At 37.4% G+C, this 20,728-nt stretch overlaps 1 protein-coding gene across 2 annotated transcripts in view; it reads right to left on the reverse strand.

The window, feature by feature from the left end:
• ATP2A2 (ATPase sarcoplasmic/endoplasmic reticulum Ca2+ transporting 2) overlaps window positions 1–20,728 on the reverse strand; it is a 79,996-nt gene that overhangs the window by 53,762 nt on the left and 5,506 nt on the right. For both annotated transcript variants that reach the window (XM_037878814.2, XM_007058283.4), the window contains exons 4-5: window positions 12,506–12,610; window positions 1,221–1,359 (exon numbers count right to left, since the gene is read on the reverse strand). In XM_037878814.2, coding sequence (XP_037734742.1) covers window positions 1,221–1,359; window positions 12,506–12,610 — 244 coding nt within the window. The remainder of the gene's footprint in view (window positions 1–1,220; window positions 1,360–12,505; window positions 12,611–20,728) is intronic.

The raw sequence follows: 20,728 nt of genomic DNA on the forward strand, positions 1-20,728 counted from the left end.
TCTTACACTTGGCTGGTATATGGGTGTCTCCCAAATAGAGGCACCGAAAATGTCAACCATCAACAGTGATAGGGTCCCAGAAAGAAAGACAGCACTTAAAGACTGAAGATTCCAGCATACCCCGGAAACATCAATTACTGTTAACTAAGGTCACTATAACTGCATGCTACCATGTACAAGACAAGCTCAGGACAGGGCTAAGGAATTTTAAAGTTTCTGAATGAGTAAAACCTGGGCCAAGAGCCAATGCTTACTTCAGTTTGAGAGCATACTTTGCCCGCATATTAAAAAATAGCAGGATAGTCAACTTTAAGGATACATAGTTATCTCCCCTCTGGATGGCTACTCTAATAACTAAATCCAAAGTAGGAAGAAAGATCAGAAGAAAAATTAATGTACAGCTTAAATTATTTTAAAGGATAGCCATCTGACTGCCAGTAAGTCCTACAAAACTGTGAATACAACCATTTGTGACATATTTTCAACAAGATCCATCTATGAATTTTTCGCAGAAACTAAGTAGCAAAATCCTTAAAGGGGAAAAAAAGAAAGAAACCACCACTGATAGTCCAGTTAGGAGTAGACAACAATGTATTTTCACTTACAAGATGTCAGTCTCTCCAAAGTATAAGAGAACGTTACTTGTATTTTTTAGGAAGTGATGAAAGATTAGAAGTTGAATACCAGTGTTTCAATAGAAGCCATCCTGCTTTATTACAGGCATTTTTTAATCATTAAAAAGGATGCTCAATTAAAAAAATCGAAAATTACCAACTATTAAAAATAACATTTAACATGGTGACATTGGGAAGATTAAAGAAAAATTTGGTTTTGTTAAGTTTACTTTGCACATTGTTATTTTTTCTTTTTGTTTGTATATTTTTCACACAGCAATGGAGACAGAGAAAAAAAAACAAAACCAAAAACACAGATACTAAAAATCTGTAATCCAGTTAAAGCAAAATATGTCCTTCCTACTATTGTCTACCAATTTAGAAGGTAATAGTAACTTAAGACAATTCAAAGATAAAAATACTCACTTAATGTAAGGTAATTACAGATGAATGGAGGAGGTCAAATTTTCAATAATGCATAAATGAGGTGCCTAACTTGCATTGTGTGTGCTTTTTTAAAAATCCCAACCAGGGCCTCAAACTATTAAAATTAACCAAGGCCTTTTAGACATATGTAACCTGTATTATTAATAAAAGGTATCTCACCAGCTACTTCCACAATATCACCAGGGACAATGTCTCTTGCTTTAATCCTTTGTACACTTTTTCTGTCTTGTCGATATACTTTGCCCATTTCAGGTTCATATTCTTTAAGAGCTTCAATAGCGTTTTCAGCATTTCTTTCCTGGGGGGGTGGGGAAGGAAAAAAGGAAAAATAAGATGTGAGGTTTTAAAAGCCAGAGGTCCTGCCAATTCTGACAGCTAGAATAGTCATCTTCTAGTTTTCCACATATAGCACTACATGAATACTACTTACTCAGTTATTCGGTGTTCATTCATATAGAAGATAATTATTCGACCCACCCCATTATGTGGTTGCAACTTCAAGGTGAAGTTGCAGTCTGGAAAGCACGACAATAGAATTCATATATTAGCGAGCCTTTAAAGGTCTAGAAGCCATTGCCTTAAAATTTGCAGTTACCTCTCCAGAACGTCCATTATGTTTTGGTAGCTGGAGCTCATACAGTTATGTTTTGATGCAAAGCAACACTCCAGCAGAAACATCTATTAAAACTAAATGGTTGTACCCTAGTTCAGCTGTGCTTTGTTAAATAGAACACCTCCTTTGAGACTCAAATATATCTCCATCCCACATCAGTCTGGTGTTTTCACTAGTTATTGATAGAAATTAAGATAGTGAAAAAGACCCAATCATTAAACTTCCTCCAATACTGTTCTTGTATCCCTCCTTTATGTCTTTATGACACATTTGAACCGTGTCAGATCAAGAGGCATGGACATATCCACTTACAGCAGCTCCTTTGTTATCTAACTTGGAAATAACTATTGTCCAAAAGCTCTTTTCTTTGCACTTGTAAAGTAAGGATACTACATGACATTTCACACCCATTACTTGCCAACAAAGTACCTACAACTTCCCAGATATAGTGCCAAAGCTGGAGCTCCAGAAAAGAAGGCAACGCACTTAAGAGTACAAACAGAAATTGTAACTATTTTTAGCGTCGATACACAAAAACACAAACCTGAATCTTCTTTCCATAATTAAGCTATGAATGAGTTACAGCAGATTGGACCTTAAGCTTTATTATTTTCTTAAAGCATCTATGGGTATGTCTACAATGCAGCTGGGAGGTGCAATTCCCAGCTTCAGTAGATATACACGTCCTGGATTTGACCAACCTAGTGCACTGAAAATAGCAGTGAGGTAGCAGTAGCACAGGTTGCACTAGCGCAGATCAACCACTAACACCTTAAACATAGTATTGTCTAGGTTTAGATGACCCAACCAGTAAAACACCAGCAGCTTATCTCCTGCTGTTCCTGACACAATCAGTAAAACACCAGCAGCTTATTTACTGCTGTTACCACCAGTGGAAGTACTGTGATGAGAAATTAAGAAAAATATTAGTACAGACATTTTAAGTCTGTCGAGTATAGAAATTCTAAGAGGATGCTTTTTACGTATACAAAACTTTTCCAGGCTTACACCAGCTGCCAAAGGTTCTCTAGTCTAGTACCTGTCAAAACTGTATAAAGGCAGACAATTATCTTTGGAAATTCAAACCATGAGCAATTAGAGCCTAATTTGTCAGCAGGTAACACACAACTGATTGCTCAGGGCCAGGTCTCTGTGTAGTACCAGTTCCAGCAGGCAACAAAACATCTTAAACTACACACATTACATCAGCTGATCTGGTGAATGTTGTGAAATAACTGGCAGGGGGAAGAGATGGGGAAGCCATAAATACTAGCAGCTACGAGCTACCTTAGGTATAAGGAAGCTGGGGAGTATGGCCTAAACCCATGGCATTTCTCCTCTCCACTGGATGAAGAGCAGAATTTAAGCTCTTGCTCATGAGTATAGGTTACTCTGCATATACAGATAGGTAACTGGAATCTTAATTTCCGTTAGGCCCGGAGGTCTGCTAAATTTCAATGACATTATTAAATCTGAGGGCCAAAGAAATTAGAATTATCAAATCAAATATAGAAGCTATCTGATAGGAGATCTTAGTTAATGCAGTCTTCAGAGTTAGCAGCTCAATAAATTAATTCCATCTTAGAGAACAAGATCCATGGGTCATCCGACATGAATAAATGCCACATCAGAAAACAAGCCTCCCCCCCAATCTAATATTTGAAATTGCCAAAAAGAAATTTTACTTCACGGTCCAAAGTCAGCCCTTCAAAAGTTTAAATCCATTTCTCCAAACTGGTTCTCTCTGAAATATCCAGAATGTTTTTGTTTGTTTAGTATGTCAACAATTGCATCTCCATCACCCACAAAACAAAAAAGAGAACAAGACAGAGCTCCTGCCTGGATTCTCCATTAGTATTAGTTAAAAACTTTAAAGGCTGAAAGAGGAAATGTTTTTTAAATTGATTAAAGACAGATTAATTTAAACATTTAAAGTTTCTTCCAAAGAAGAACATAGTGACTTACCCAGTACATCACTTTATACCCAATGCACTCAGGATAGTTTATTCTCTCATATTTCTTTTTTGTGTTGAATTACAATGTTCAAATATTAGATAATGAATTAAAGCTATTACTTTTTTATTCTGCTCTTTTAAAAACTCAATCTTTTCGCAGTTTTTCTGACTGCACAAGTTCATTTACTTTTTGAATTTTTCACCCTACCACCAAGTAAAAGTTTTGATGTAGGGATTATTGCATTAGGATAGGATAGTTTTTATTATATGTGCATGTAAGTGAGTATATTGTAGATTTTAAAACTGTATGAAATGAATGGTTTTGAATAGATGAATCACCTAGAATCAGATACAGGCACTAAAAAGTATAAACATTTTTAATCTTTTAAAATATATTATATAGTATAATCCCTCCATCTTCCAGAGAAAAAGATATCCACCACCAATTAATTTTCTCTGCATTTGAAGAGAATGCTTGTGGGGGAGGGAGACATGGAGAAGCAGGAAGCCAGACTTTAGAGGACACACCCACATATGAAGTTTCTTCCTACACTGACTTTATCTTGGTCTCAAACAGATCCAGTGATTTCTGGTTTTGGACTTTAGCACCTAGAAACCATAGAGACATGCACTGGAAAAAGAAATCTTGAAGTTAAACTGCAAATGTTATTCCTCTAGAGTAAATATTCATATCAATAATACAGTATTATAATCCACCTACCCACAGCAGTGATTTTCCAAAGGGGAAGAAAATATTTATTGAATTTCCAAGAGATATAATGTACACAAAGTTGTTCTTTTTAAAAATTAAGTTACTGAAAGTCCAGTTACCCCTATAAATGGCATCTAGCAGAAGCAACAAACTACTTTTATGGAGGATAGCAGTCTTCTCTTGCTCCCCACTTGTGACCTTAAGGACAAAAAAAGGCAAGGCAATAAATGCCCCCCGTAACCCTTACCCCACCTAAAGGGTAAGTGAGGATTTTTAGCTTCCCTATAAATTGCCAACAAAAAGCGGAAGCCAAGGCGGAGATTTTCAAAACTACCTAAGAGATCTGGAGACCCTGTTACCATTAAAATTACAAGAATTGGATGTCCAATTTCAATTAGGCACCTTTGAAAGTTTCAGCCCTAAAATATAACAGCTCCCTCACATCAAAATTCAATTATATCACTCTGAAAGTCTGCTCACTTTCAAAAAGCTCTCCTCTTCAACTCTCCCTTCTGGTTTACTAGGGACAGGGGGCAGTTCAAAGTGGCCTTCTCTTGAGCTTACTGGATAGAAAGTGCCAGTACCATGGCTGGTCAGAAGATATCACTACCTATCCCCCTCTTACAATTGCATGTGCGTTGATTATTCTGTCACTTGCCTTTTCATTGATGGGGATGAAGATTCTAGTATTTCAGGACCACACTGGGAGGAGAGGTATGGAGATTCTGCATGGGAGAACCACATTAGCCTCACTGGGTTACTCCAAGGCAAAGGAGCTGCTGTGATGAAGCAACTTCCATAGCCCTCCCCATTCTCACTCTTCAGCATACAAGAGTACCTGCAGGACACAGCTCTTTCCATCCAGACCACTGCCTTACTCACAGGGACTATTTCCTTAGCAGGTATGGGAGGTTAAGGGACTGTCACCTTCTTCCAGTGATGCTACTGCAAGGAGCTACTGCAGTCAAGAGCAGGGATTGAAGGGGAGGAAGAAGGTGGCACAATGACTGTCATAATGTATCCTACACTTTTTTTTTTAAATTAAAGTGGGAGGTATGTAGGTGTAAAGATACCAACTGCCAAGAACAAGAACTCAGAGGCTCTGATGAGACATCATATTTTAGTGCGAAAAATATTTTAAAGACAATTTCTTCACATGAAAGAGCGTTTGATTTTATTTTAGAAGGTTTAGATTAGGCAGAGGACGCAGAGTTTGTAATATTTACTCTGCCACACAGAAGTTAATACATTCATAGTTCTGCTCTAACTGACTAGAAACACTTATATTCTAACTTGGTAACAAAGTAATCCTATGCACTAGTTCTCATTAAGGACTCATGTATGAAACAAGAGAAGTTATTTATAAAGTTTTTTGCATTGAGTGAATTAAAAAGAGTCATCTGTAAATATTAACTGATTTTCCAAAAATGTTATTTTTGGTAGGGATTAGAGGAAAGTAATTTTATAGAGAAAGCAGATCAGAAGGGGTTGTTTTCTTTTTTGTTAGGAGGTTGTGGTGACACAGTCAGGCTGATAATGGGCAGGATCTTACAATCTTAACTTTGAAGGCTTAGTTTTTCAAAGCAGTGCAGTGGATTTACTCACACATTCTATTAATTTCAGTGGACATATCTACTGAACTATATATGTAAAAAGACTTGATATTCACAAGAGTCTTATTTATTTAAAAAAAAAGCCACAGCACAGAAAAGTTTGAATATACCAGCAATGACAAACCGCTTATAATTTCCTGGCTGTTTTCCATTAGAGTAAATGCTCTCATGATGGAGAGCTATTTTAAATCTATTATATGAATTTAAGAGAATTTAAATTTTTCTTGGACAATTCTCCAAATGTACAAGTCAAAAGGCATTGTGTAGGTGCACTGACTTCAGTGCAAGCCTCTTGGGGTTTTAATAGCTTTAAACAAATCAGCACACAAGTGTAACCATTTAAATTTATCTAAATGGTTCAAAGAATGCCTTTGATTCTTTCAGCATGGAAATCAGACGGTTTCTGATCTACAGCCTTCAGCTGAGTGCCCATTGTACACTTTGGATCTTTTTCTTTGAATTAATTTTGTCATACTTGCTTTCCAAGCGAGTAGTTAATAGCCAAGTCTTTGCTGCAATATATACTAACAGGAAAAAGCTGGTCTACTAGGGAGGCTTCAATAAACAAGGGTATTTTACACATTAGCTTTTTCTCTTGCTAAATTAGACTTGTGCATTCATTCGAGAGTGGGGTAAAACCCAAAGCATAAATATGGTTGCCTTGCTAACCTGGAGTAAACTTTATTCCCCCATCTTCACTAGATTTAGTTGGGGGGAGTTTTAAACCAACATTAAGTATTAATTTATTCCAATCCAACACCAGAAGAAGAGCTTTTATATTCCTTGCAATTTTTTTTTTTTTTTTAGGAAAAAAAACTCTTAGGACTGTAAGTTCTTTGTGGCAGGAATTTGGTCTACCTCGATGTACAGTGCCTATACAAACCTAATTGGATTCTACTTTAATAACTAAGTTAAAGACCCTAGATTTTGACAAACTTGAACAAAGCTTCCAAAAACAACAAGTACTATGTCACTAACATCACTTCAGCTTTGAGAGTGAGAGGAAAAGGTGTAAACAACTGCTCTATTGGTATGTTCCACATAAGTATGCAACATCAGATAACTCATGTATTCAACCAAGGCACCTGTGATATTAAAATTTTTGAAAAATCTGACATCACAAAAATAGCCACAGTACAACACATGAGACTATGCATTTTCTGAGACATGCTGACTACAGTGTCTCTTCAAAGTTGTAAAATATTTGAACTACTTAGGTTTTATAAAAACTTTAGAATTAATCTAGCAGGGAAAAGTTTGAAGGATGAAAGGTAAAATCTGCAGCAGCATTTGCATGTCACCATACAATATTTCCCTTCAACTGTCAAAAATCACTGAATTACTGAACATTTTCAGCTGCAAAGTAATGTGTTGAATATTTTTATATTATTAAGAGCATGCCTCTAAAATAAAAAAGTACCCAATAAAAGTTTACCCATTTGTAATTTAAGATGATAAATTGCTTTGGGCAGCATTTAACCAGAAAATTAGAATTGTGCTGCCAACTGAAATCCCTGCCTAAGAAGTCAAGTTTTTTGCTTCTGTTAAATTTGATTATCTACAACTAAAATTTGGACATTAATCTAAACTTTCAGGGTTTTTAACTAGTCAGCTACTACCATTAATTTGAAATTGTAACTACTCAAATCTCCACATCAAAGCCTTAAAATCAAAACCAAATAAAAATTAAATAATAAAAAGTAAACTAGTATGGCTATTTGAATCCAAGTAAAACAATACTGCCTACTTAACTTCAGAGAAGCAACACACCAAATTTAGAAATGCATACTGTGTGCAGTGGACCTGTATTTTTTACTAAATACAAACGTGAAGATTCAGGTTTTCATCGTAGCATGGAATACAGATTCACATTACTCTTTATATTTAGAAAGATCACTGAATCAGATAATAAAACTTAATCTTGTATGTTTAATAGTATGCAGATAGCAAATATCCATACAATAAGATTCCAGGATTGGCAGTCTAGAATATGAGTCAGTGTGAAGCGATGGAAACTGCTACAATCATGACTGAAAGTTCTTTGTTCAGAATATCAATAGGTTGAATCACTAAGTTTTGCAGCCTGTTAGAGCCCAATTTAAGTTCTCAGCCATTTTGACTTCATGAATTATACCTGTGTGGTGTACAGCTCCAGTAAGCATGGCACAGATATATGCCTAAGAGTCCCAGACCATTGTGATATCTGAGGTAACCACCAATCCCCAACTTTGCTCTACATCTTGTTTTCGTGCAACAATTTCATTGGTTGTATGAGAAAAACTGCTTAGATAATAGTTTACCTAGTCCAAGTCCCAAACCTGTCCAACTGCATGGGCTTTAAGCTACTATATTATGGAAGCACTCTGGTGGTGAGTCCATAGCTAGGTTAAGTTCTAAAACAGTGGTGGGCAACCTGCAGCCCATCAGGGTAATCTGCTGGCGGGTCATGAGACAGTGTTTACGTTGACTGTCTGCAGGCACGGCTGCCCTCAGCTCCCAGTGGCAGTGGTTCACCGTTCCTGGTCAATGGGAGCAGCGGAAAGCGGCACAGGCTACAGGAACATGCTGGCTGCTGCTTCCTGCAACTCCCATTGGCTGGGAGTTGTGAACCATGGCTACTGGGAGCTGCGGGAGGCCATGATGCCGAAGGTCAACGTAAACACTGTATCGCAGCCCAGCAATGGATTACCCTGACGGGCCACATGCGGCCCGCGGGCTGCAACTTAGCCACCACTGTTCTAAAATGACCTTGAGGTGGGTCATAAACATCTTGTTTTTCCTCTAAAAGCAACTGGCCTTTTAGTATGACATTTCATGTAGGGTTAATATTTAGGCCCTTTGTATTGTCTATGTAGTTTTGGTTTTCCCTCATAATATATACTCTTAAATAGAAAAATTTTGAAATGTGGTTCTGGCTGAGTTTTTTCTTTCATAGTACACCATCAATTGTCAACTGATCTCTTCTAACGTTATGTATCTACACAAAATTTGTTAGAGGGGTTGGTCCTGAGTAGATCTGGTAGAATGTAGTTTTTCTATGGAAAAAAAAGTTTGGATTTCAGATACTGCTGGTCAAAATTTTTGCCAGAATATTTGCTGATAAAAAATGTGCTTTGCACAAAAATCAGAGTTTTCCCACAAATAAATTGATTTTTTCACTGGGAAAATGGAAGTAACTGTTCCCTCGCTGCCCACTAGTACAGCAATTGTCAATTTCACTTTCCTGGCAGGCTAGCTCAGAGATGGAGAGGAAGAGCACTACCAGGGCTCCACCTTTCCCTAGCTCCCATAAGTGAAATTGACAAAAGCTTTCTTGGGGGGCAGCTGGGAAACCAAAAAATTGTTTTTCTTTAAATTCCTTTCCATAAAAAAATGTCAGTTTCAACATTTTGTCCGGATTTGGGAGGACTTAACCCCCCCCCCGAAAGGGATTCCCTTCTTCCAGCCAGTTCTAATTTCAGGTGACTTCTGGCAGTTCATACTAAGCAAATGTTTAAGCACAAACAGTTGCCAACAGAGAATTTATGTATAGCTCCTGGCATGTGAGGATACTGGTGCAGCAGCTATTGGTGCATAAAAATCTGTCAGCAGCTGCATTTTACACCCACCCCATAAAAACCACCTCCCACTTTTGTCCAATACCAAGCCCCCACTAAAACATTAGAGAACTGGGAAGATAATATACAAACAACTGTTGTGAAGTAGTTAGGGTTGTTACACACGTAAACCTCACTCAAACCCATAAAAGCAAGGAAAAATTAAGCCACCTAACAGAACATAGCTTCTTCGTCCACAGGCACACATTTTACCATAACTGCAGCTACCATACCCCTCAGCCTTGACTCTGCTATGGATGCCATCGTGCCACCACTCTCTTTACTACACTACTCCATGACAATACAACACCACAGCAAACTTCCACAAGTAATACTATTAGGAAAGGGTAGTTTAGGAAAAGGGCATGTGGAGAAGGAAAGGTTGAGGGGGTCAGAGTTAAAGCTGTGATGTGTGGTTAGTGGTATACTGTAGTTTTAGTAAGGCTTTCTGTGGTAAAGAGGGTATGTCCTGTTTGATGATCACTTCATTTTTCATTTCCTTTCTTTTGTGGGTGTGAATTAGGTATGTTGTACATGTAACAATTCTAACTGCTCCACAATTACCAAACTAAGTTAAAACAAAACAAAAAACAACACTTTGTAGCATTTTCTTATTCTGTGTGTTCCAAGTTCTCATAAGGTGCTAATACTATCTTTACAAGTAGAAACTTCAGTCACTTGGTATTTAGATTCCATTTTTAAAGTGACATCACAGCACAAGCTGCTTTAACACCCAAAATACTTGGTGTGGGCAAGTCAAGAAGTACTAAAATACTTAGATCAAATAATTGAAACAAGATATGTTTTATGCTCTGTTTTTTAGATTCTGTTTGCAAACACCCAACATGTTTGATGTTTTCTCATTGTAATATGGATTTCAGAAGTAAGCAGTTTTGTGGGGTTCTCTCTGCTACTCTGTCAAGGCACATGTATTACAACTAATCTTAGATATACTATGTAGCTGTCTTAAGGTGACTTTCAATTTAAATGAAACCAAGTGTCAGATGAGCTACTGAAACAGATTTGCACAATCAAAAAAATCAATCAATAAATACATTTTAAAAAAAATTGTGGGATTTGTTTGTGGGTTTTTTTAGTCTGGAAGAGTACCAACCTTGGATAAAGATGTAACAAACATGGAACCAGTTTTCAGGCAAGCTATTGTCCTGATTACCTGGCCTTCCTGAATTTACCTTATTGTACTATACTAGAAATTTGTTCAGTTAGTCTACCAGAACACACTACACACCATTACATATTATCAGTGACGTATCAAAAGACATACTAAATATTTTAGAGAACTGCATCCATTTTGGTTAGGCAAATAGACTCAAAGCTGATAAAATAAGGTAAAGCAAGGTATTTCTTGACATAGATAATCTTATTTTGAAAAACAAAGATTAATTACTGCTATTTCTAAGTCTACAGGATAGTAATCATCTTGCTGTAAAAAAAAGTATTTTTGTCACTGGCAATGTGGTAATCAACTGTCAAGACTGAAATCTCTATGCTGCTTTTATGTTGGCTTAATCACAAGTCACTTTAGAGCAAAATATTTAAATACTTTTTAAAAAATACTGCAATTTATGATTAAGCCAATATTGAAGCAGGATGTGATTGTAAAGTCTTCATCATCTCATCATCAAAATGCCAGTAACAAAGTTTATTTTACAGCATTTATTTTATCATAAGCAGGCTCAGAACTGTCAACAGCAATTAAACTTTATTTTGAAAAACATCTTATTCCTGGAGAGAAAGGCTTTTTACCTTATTAGGTTTTAGATTGACCTGCACAAAATGGTAGGTCTTTATTGTAAAAAGATCCTTTGAAGTCTCAAAAAAGTTGTTCATGTCTGTAATTAAAGTTCCGAACCAATTTTAAGTTTCTATTTGAAATTATAGTATATTTTCAGATGGAACTTCCAGTCAAGTTTCTGCATGGATAACATTCATGTTTTATCATCTGAAAATAGGATTTCATAATAAAATGTAATCCCATTATTTAGCAAGAGTAAACAAACACTTTAAATAAATGTAAAGCTCCTGTTAACTAATTTATCAAACCCTCTGTACTTAATATTTCATTTTAGCTATAACAGTCTCCTCTTTAAAAATATTCTGTCCCTTACTAATTCACTGCCACCGTCAGCCATCAGTATTCGCATACATTCTCCTCCCACTTGCCCCCCCACATTCTCCTTGTCATTAAGGCTTCTTTTCCTAATCCAACGCAGCTCTACTGGCAATATCATAAAGCAAACTGTAAAGGATTTTAGGAGTCAGAATTCCAGTCTGAACCACTGTAAGTAACCAATAACTATTCAAAGATTTAAAGTAATTTCTTTAGGTTTTAAGCTGTTTTGCCATGAGCAGCGTAAGATGGAAAACATGTTATACTGTAGTCACCCATATGGACTAGCACATACATTACAGGAGCTTCATAGTAAAACTAACATTTTCTCAATGAAAGACAGCTAGAAAAAGCTAGATACACAATTTCCCCATCCTTTATTCAACTGCAACTTTAAAGATTTTAGTTTTTCTATCTGGTTTTGAAGTGATTAATATTTGTTTCAACAGCAAATAAATGTTCAAGAACAGAATCAATTATTTAATGAATGGTTTCTACTATGAACAACCTCTTTCCTAAAGTGCTGAAAGATACAGAAAGCAAGACTATGGCCAAACACATCCATAAGGTATTCTGTGTTGCGTGTTTTAGTCTACCCATGTGTTTAACATTTCTGTAGCTTCCATTTTTGCTTTGGGTCAACACTTCAAGACAGAATTCACGTTATGATTTTGGTTCCAAGTAATTTAATGTTAACAATGTATATAGTACTTTTGGTATATGCCTATACTACTTATAAAATCTGTACTGTACAAACATCTACTGCTACTAATCAAGAGCCTAAAGGGTTTCTGAGGTTTGGTATTACAAAAATGTTTGCTTACCTGCCACACACCCACAATTGCATTAGCAACTAATATAAGTAAGATTACAAAAGGTTCTACAAATGCTGTGATTGTTTCTTCACCTTCTTCAAACCAGGCCAAAACCTGCAAGAGAAATCACAGTTAATCTAAATAATACAACAGATACACAAAACATGGAGTGGTAGAATTTTCACAGAAATATCTATGATGTTATCACTAGGGCTGTAGATTAAATTGTAGTTAACTCATATGATTAATGCAAAAAAACTAATTCCGTTTTAAAAAAAATTAATCCCAATTGTGGTTTTAATTGCATGCTAAACAACGGAATACCAATTGAAGTTTATTAAATATTTTGGGATGTTCTTCTACATTTTCAAATAATTTGATTTCAATTACAACACAATACAAAGTATACAGTGCACACTTTATATTATTTTATTCCAAATATTTGCACTGTAAGTGATAAAAGAAAGAGTATTTCAATTCACCTCATACAAGTACTGTAGCGTGATCTCTTTATCGTGAAAGATCAACTTACAAATGCAGATTTTTTTTTTTAACATAACTACACTCAAAAACAAAATGTAAAACTTTAGAGCCTACAAGTCCACTCAGTCCTACTTTTTGTTCAGCCAATCGCTAAGACAAACATTTGTTTACATTTATGGGAGATAGTGCTGCCCACTTCTTACTTACAATGCCACCTGAAAGTGAGAAAAGGCATTCACATGGCACTTTTGTAACAGGCACTGCAAGGTATTTACATATTTAAAAGATTACTGCAACTTTATACTTATAATCTGATTGAACTTTTTCCTGACTGGCCACTGGTTTGTATTCTGGCACAGAACCATGCTATCGACTGACGATATCAACGAATAGTTGTCCCCCCGTTTGTAAGTATCAGTTTGTGGTGGGGATTTTCTACTAATACTTATTCTACAAAAGTGAAATGCCTCTCTTCCCCATTTAAAAAAAGGGACTGCACAAAAGGTGATGAAGATGAATTTCAAAACCTCCAAGTTTAAAATGGGAGAGAATTGGAAAAAAGCAACATGGCTGCCAATGTTCCCTCTAATTTTTTAGATCCATGTGTGGAATAAATTTTGTTATGTGCACCAATATGGAGGTAGCGTGTGGTGGGGGTGGGGCTGAGGGGTTTGGAGTGTGGGAGGGGGCTCAGGGCTGGGGCAGAGAGTTGGGGTGTGTGTGTGTGTGGGGGGGGGGGTGAGGGCTCCAGCTGGGGGTGCAGGCTCTGGGGTGGGGCCAGGGAGAGAGACGACTTCCCCCAGCCCCCTCCCCAGCAGCTCCGAGGCTGGGACCTGGGGAAAGACGCCTCTCCCCTGCTGCGCAGCCCTTGACAGCCTGCTGCACAGCCATGTAGTTTAGAGGGAACTTAGATGCCTGCCTATAGTGCTCCTCTTAAGCTTTCCAGTCAGGGTACCCAACAGTCACATTAAAATGGCAGATCACGGAAGCAAAAAACTCTTAATTAAAAAGTGGGGGTGGGAGCTAAATCAACTTGGGGAGGTCTATGTAAAGATCTAACAATGTGGCTTTTTCCTCAGTTTGGCTTTAATACATTCCCAAGCAGGAGGACAAGGCACCTAATGATTCTATACTTGTAAGGCTTCAGATGAAGTCTGGGGATTCTTTAGACTTTTGTCATTTACCAGTCTCAAGCACTTCAGGTACATATGGAAAAGGCCTATTCACTGAATAAGTTCAGGCAAAATTCTGCAATAACTGAGGAGACAGTCTAATTCTTTAAGCAACATGTTGAGCAACAGGAAGCCTGTTAAATGACAATAAATGGGAATAATGTGTAGAAATAATTAGTGCCAGTAGTCAGGCAACACCAGTATGAGTCACTGACCAACTCAGAAGCACCTTACCAAATAGGCCAAAAAGCAAGCAGTTACTAAAGACACCATCATTCTGCTATCATGCTGCACTAGAACTACTGCTCAATTGTGAAACACTCCAGGATGTTAAAAAGGATGAAGGAGCAACAGCACAAGAGCCTTGAACAGAAACAATCTGAACCACCAAGCAAGACCAATATGAGAGCAGATTTTATTAGGACAGAGGAAATGTCCAATATTGTGACAGGCAAGGCAGCATTGTGTTAGGCTCAGTATCAGTACACCTATGCTCAATAGTATCAAGTATCTAAGACAGTGGTTCTCACATTTATTTGATTGTGCCCCCCCTTTTTTGTGTCTGTAGTAGTTTAAGCAGCCCTGCCACACAAGTACATATATTGATTAAAAAAAACAAAGAAATTTAAAAAAAAACAACCACAAACCACCATGCAACTCTCATTCAATATTAACAGTAAGACATTGATTCAAACAAAGCCAACGACCCATTGTAATAAGAGCAAAAGCAAAACTGCGCTTGTGACCGATGCTTACAATTAAATGTGCACACCATGTCGTAGCAAACAGATTAACATACAGATGGCAATCACTCTGTATAATGCTGTGCAAGCTTAACAGAAATCCATCAAAATGCACAGCGCCATCTACAGTCAAATGCACAGTGCCATCAGAGGACCCGGTATGTCTGGAGGAACCAGCTTTGCTAGTTATCCATTGCTATGGGTAAAATGTATGCAGTACTTTTTTCACCTCTCTAAAGCTTCTCTTCCTCCTTCCCCTCCCCCCGCCCCCCCGAACACATTCCGCACCCCCAGGTGGGCCTACCCCAACCTCTGCTCTAAGAGACCAGCCAAAATTCAGACAGAGATCATAAGAGAGCAAATGTGACAGCTTGTTTTAAGTCTTAACCACAGGTGTACTGATACCATAAATCAAGCCGAGAGCCAGATCAAAATCCTTAAGATGTTTTAGAAGCCCAACAACTGTGGTTCCCAAAACATGAACCTTTCAAAAACATTTGACAAGGGTAAAATTTAAGTGTTCCTATTAATTCGAACTACAATTAGCAAGAGACTTGCTAGCAAGGAATAATTCCTGGGGTCTAAAAATGAGAAAATTTTCCTTTACAGTAACTCCTCACTTAATGCTGTAGTTATGTTCCTGAAAAATGCGACTACAAGCAAAACGATGTTAAGCGAATCCAATTTCCCCATAAGAATTATTTTAAATGGGGGGGTTACGTTCCAGGGATTTGGGGGGGGGGGAGGGGGCTAAAAAATTTTTTTCCTGGAACCTAACCCCCCACCCCATTTATCTATATACACACATACACACACTATAAGTTCTAAACAAACAATTTAATACTGTACACAGCGATGATTGTGAAGCTTGGTTGAGGTGGAGGAGTCAGAGGGTGGGATATTTCCCAAGGAATGCCTTACTGCTAAATGATGAACTAGCAATTGGCTAAGCCCTCAAGGGTTAACTCATTGTTGTTAATGTAGCCTCACACTCTACAAGACAGCATGAATGGAGGGAAGGGAGACAGCATGGCAGACAGAAACAGAGACACACTGTGTGAGTGTGCGAGAGAGAGAGAGAGAGAGAGATGAGCATTTCCCCTTTAAGTACGCTGACACCACTCTTAAGTACAGTACACTACCTTGTTAAGTTAATCAGCAAGCTGAGACACAGCAACTGCTCCCAGGAAGTTCCCTCCCGCCTGAGCCCTGTCATGTGTCCCCCCTGATCTATGGAGATGGGGTAAGCGGGGTGCAGGGGGACACCCTGACATTATCCCTCCCTCCCCCTTTTCTTCTCCCCCCCAGCAAGCAGGAGGCTCTGGAGAGCAACTCCAAGGCAGAGGGCAGGAGCAGCACATTGCAGTGGGGGGAGGGACAGCTGAACTGTGGGCAAATGATAGCCTGCTGGGTGGCTGCTGCACAGGGAACTTAGGGGAACGGGAGCTGATGGGGGGCTGCCGGTCCACCCTGGTTCCAAGCTCCCAGCTAGCTGCAACGGGATACTCTTCCTGCAAGCAGTGGACAAACAGGCAGCTGCCAAGCAACCTTATAAGGCACAACTTTAAACAAGCATGTTCCCTAATTGATCAGCAATGTAACAACGAAACAACGTTATCCAGGACGACTTTAAGTGAGGAGTTACTGTATGTCAAGACGACTCTAGTGACTGTACCTGTAAAAAGTTACAATAGGAGTCATTCAGTTGCAAGTGTCTGATCTTCTTTTGTCACAACAGGTTGTGGGAGAATGTCAAAATAACTTCATGTACATTTGATACAACAACTGTATAGTAGCCTAGATTTAATGAGCACTAGCAAATGAACAGGGATGAACAGATAAATAGCAACACATTAGTTTTTAAAAAAAAAGATTACCAACATCTTTTTTGCTTTACTAAATAGAGGAAAAACAGAAACCAAAGTTTGGCAAATAACAGAATCCATAATTATTTATTACGTGTTTTATTGTATTGCCTAAGGGTCCTAGTCACAGACCAGGACACCTTTGTGCTAGGCACTGTACAAATGCCTTGCTATAGTGGCAAATAGTTCCATCAGCAAACCTCAGAGTCTTACAACACATGGGATATTCAATTTAAAATAAATAAATAAAAAAGACTGAAGGGTCCAGTGATATGATGACCCCTTACTGACAGAAATCTGGTAATCAAATCATTGTAGCATTCATAACAATGAACATGATTAAGATCAACCACCATGGTATTGTTTTAAGACAATACTGTTGATAAAATTAGAAAATTCAATTAAAAAAAATTCTCTGTATACCTAAGAGGCTAAAAAGCAAAGAAAAGCAAAATGTGCTTTTGCATTTTTTTTGTTTAAGTGGAAAGGAAGTCCAGAGACTAAGGGAAATATCTAATACAAATGCTCCCCTGACACCTGAATGGCGAGAACAAATCTAGAGGGCAACTCTGATTCAACAATATTTCATTTGATTGCTCAAGCTGTATTTAATTGGTTTAACTGTTGGCAGAAGTCTCTTAAGCAAAGTTTAACAAGGATGGGGCCATGCGACTTTTAAAAGTAGAAACATACACAAAGACTAAAAATTACACATGCAACGACAAGCAAAGAGTGCTTGTGGCTCAGGGTCACTAAGAGAAGCAGAGAGGCTGCACTAGTAAGCCAGCCAACAATAAACAGAATGGTCATTAAAAGTGTTAGAAAAACCAGAATTAAATTAATAATACTATGCAAGTATTTGTACTCCTAAAAAAGCCTCACTGTTTCAATAATTTTTATACCAGAGCACAGAGATTAGTCATTTGAGACAATCATGTTATTAGGAAAGATGGAGGGAACAGCATTCTGAAGACAACAAAAATAGAATACAGTATACAAAAAGAGTGGAAGTTCTGGGATGAAATCCATTGCTCGGGAGATTATACCTATGATCCATTAGACAAACTAGATTATGTTGTCAGTGGCCAAGAGGCAGGTTTTTTTAACTTAAGAATGGCAGCTTAGAGGCAAAATATGAAAATCAAATGTTATCCTACCAATAAAAGGTCTTAGACCAATTAAAGTGGGTTCTTTTACCTGTGCAATCCTCCTGGAATAAAAAGCTTGTTCTCCCAGGCCACTGAGATTTTTAACATTTAGTATATTTTGGACAAACCAACAGTGCTGACTCCCATTATCCTTTTTGTATTTCTCTAGAGTACAGTTTAGACTCTGTTAAAAATGCATGTTTTTATGCAAATGTATCTATTTTACTGGATAGGACATGTTTAAATTTAAAATTAAACAAATAAAATATCCCTTTTTAACAGTCTTAACAAGAAATTATTTCAAGCACAAAGGAATTGCCAACCAGAGATTAAGATTCTTTCATTTCTCCCAAATTTAGTTCCATTACTCATGATGAGATCAAAACTCTCCTTGCTAATTGTTACTGAAAAATAAAACTCAGTGATGATTATAAAGGGAAATTGAAGTTTTATTGAGTTAACAGACTGCAACTACCTCAAGTATGTGGTGCCCCATGTTTCTGAATATACAATTGCTTTGCTATATACTTGATGGTAGCAGAACTAAAAACAGAAGCATCTGGCAATTTAAGTTCTTACCTAGCTATAGCACCCTACTACAAGGGAACATTTTTAAAAGCTACATAAATTACTTCTTAAATCTCTGCGATCTTTCCCCATCAGGTGAACTCTTAGGTGACATTGCATAATCTGAATTTTGCTGACAGCATGCCAGTATAATATACCAACACTATCCCTATCTTATGCAACATGTAGTCATTACTATTCCAGATCTAAGAGTCAGGTTGTTCCCAGGATGTTTTAGGACAACCTTAAAGTCCTTGCACAGAAAATTCTTATTTACTCTAATGGTGTGTTTTGAATGCTTGAGGACTGAAAGATCAGTCTATACATGGGCCTGATTAGTATGTATAATGAACATCTTTACTGGGCTACATTCACAACAATATATCATTTTAATATAACCCCGTACCTAACAAGCTTCCAGAGCACCCACCTGCAAGTCTGGTTTGGTATAAAGGGATTAGTAGTAGTAGTAGGCTGGTTTCATGATCCTCTAATTTAGGCAACCAGTTATAAATACTTTCCCTAGATTACACTGTGTCCAGTATGAGTAATTATCACAATTCATTAGGAAAACATTAAGGTTGCATGGCAAAGTACAAAAGTCAGGAAGTGCTAAAGTTGGGGTTGTGTAGATTACATTAACTCTGCTCTCTTATATGCATACATACATTATAATACGCAAAGTGATCATCTACTATTTATCAAACATTTTTCTACAATATTAGATACATGTTTCACACTCTGAAAAGCACTGCGTACTTCTGTGTATGTCAGTCTATTAGAGTCATTTAGCTGACATTACATAGTAAACCAGTCTTGTACAAAATATTATAGATTAAATACACAAGAAAATAACTTGGCTGTAAATTCTTGCTAACTGGCTCATCCTCTGAATTGCAACCAAGACAGAGCTAACTAAGGCACTGGTGCTGCCCACGTGGATCCCTGTGAAGTCCTACATAATTCTGATAAGACATTTTAGGAAGGGTTCATGCCTATAGAGTCCTTTATAGGATCAGTGTATAACTTAACTTTTCTTCTCTCCAAGACATGTATTTTAAGTCATTAGAGATATACTGGAGGAATATGACAATGAAAATGGTCTACGAATACAAGAATGAAATGTTACAAAAGTATGTGCATCTAAGGCTGTAGAACAGCAATTCTCTGACTTTGAGATCTAGCATACCACATATACAGCTCAAGTACTTGGCATACCATCTTAGTAATTTAAATCAGTACAGATATAATGGGTTATGATGTTAATACTGTACAGCAGCCTGTGTACTACCTGACTGCAGCACACATACCACCAGTTGATGTACACACTACTATTTGAGAACCACTAATTTTACTGTACAATATTGAAGAAAAGGTATGTAATGCACCTATATAAAGGTGCAGAGGCAAGGTGTCATAAGCAAGCTTAACTTTCTCAATTCCTTACTTGAGTGCTTACACATGCAACCTTAATATATAGAGTTTTAAAATGGAATGTGTGCATGCACATGCATGTGTAATATATAATATACACTCTTCAAAGAAAAAAATATTTCATAAGGAACCCACTATCCCATCTACCTTGCAAGGTCCACCAGGTGAACCTTAGGAGTTGTGCTGTTTTTAACCTTACAGGATGAGCAATGAATGAACAAATGCCTCTCTGGAGCTCTGCCGCAATTAAAACTTGCCATCATTAAGGTTTTTACTGCGCAAGTAATTTAGCTATGCACACATGTCCTGCCAGGCCTCATTGAAGGCAGTCATTGAAGGCAGTGTGATTTTCAAAGACCCAACTCAAAACCGATTTTCACCAGAACACTCAAACACACTTCACAATCAGGACTATTTCCATGCCCAATTCCAACACTCAACCTCTAAGGTGATTCAGCACTAATGCAATTCAAACAAGAATCTTCAGATTTAAAACAACAAAAAAAGTCTTTACAAAGTATATTCTTCTAATGCCTTTGAGTACATGTGTGAGGGAAGAAGTATTTTGTTACAAAAACTTTCTGAACATTTAATTTTTGAACAAAGACCAGGTCCATAAAATTTCAGCTGAGGTGAAAGTTTCATAAAGTTACAAACTGAAAATAAGGATTAGAACAGCAGATATTATGCAATCTTAACTATACTTATTGCTACTGCTATACAAGGCCTTATGTTATCCAACTACTATAGTCGTAACAGTCTCCCAGATCAACAAGATTACAGAAAATATTTTAGGGTCACTGAGAACACAGAATCCAAG

Source organism: Chelonia mydas, chromosome 15 (assembly GCF_015237465.2).
Source record: "Chelonia mydas isolate rCheMyd1 chromosome 15, rCheMyd1.pri.v2, whole genome shotgun sequence".
Classification (NCBI taxonomy): Eukaryota; Metazoa; Chordata; order Testudines; family Cheloniidae; genus Chelonia; species Chelonia mydas.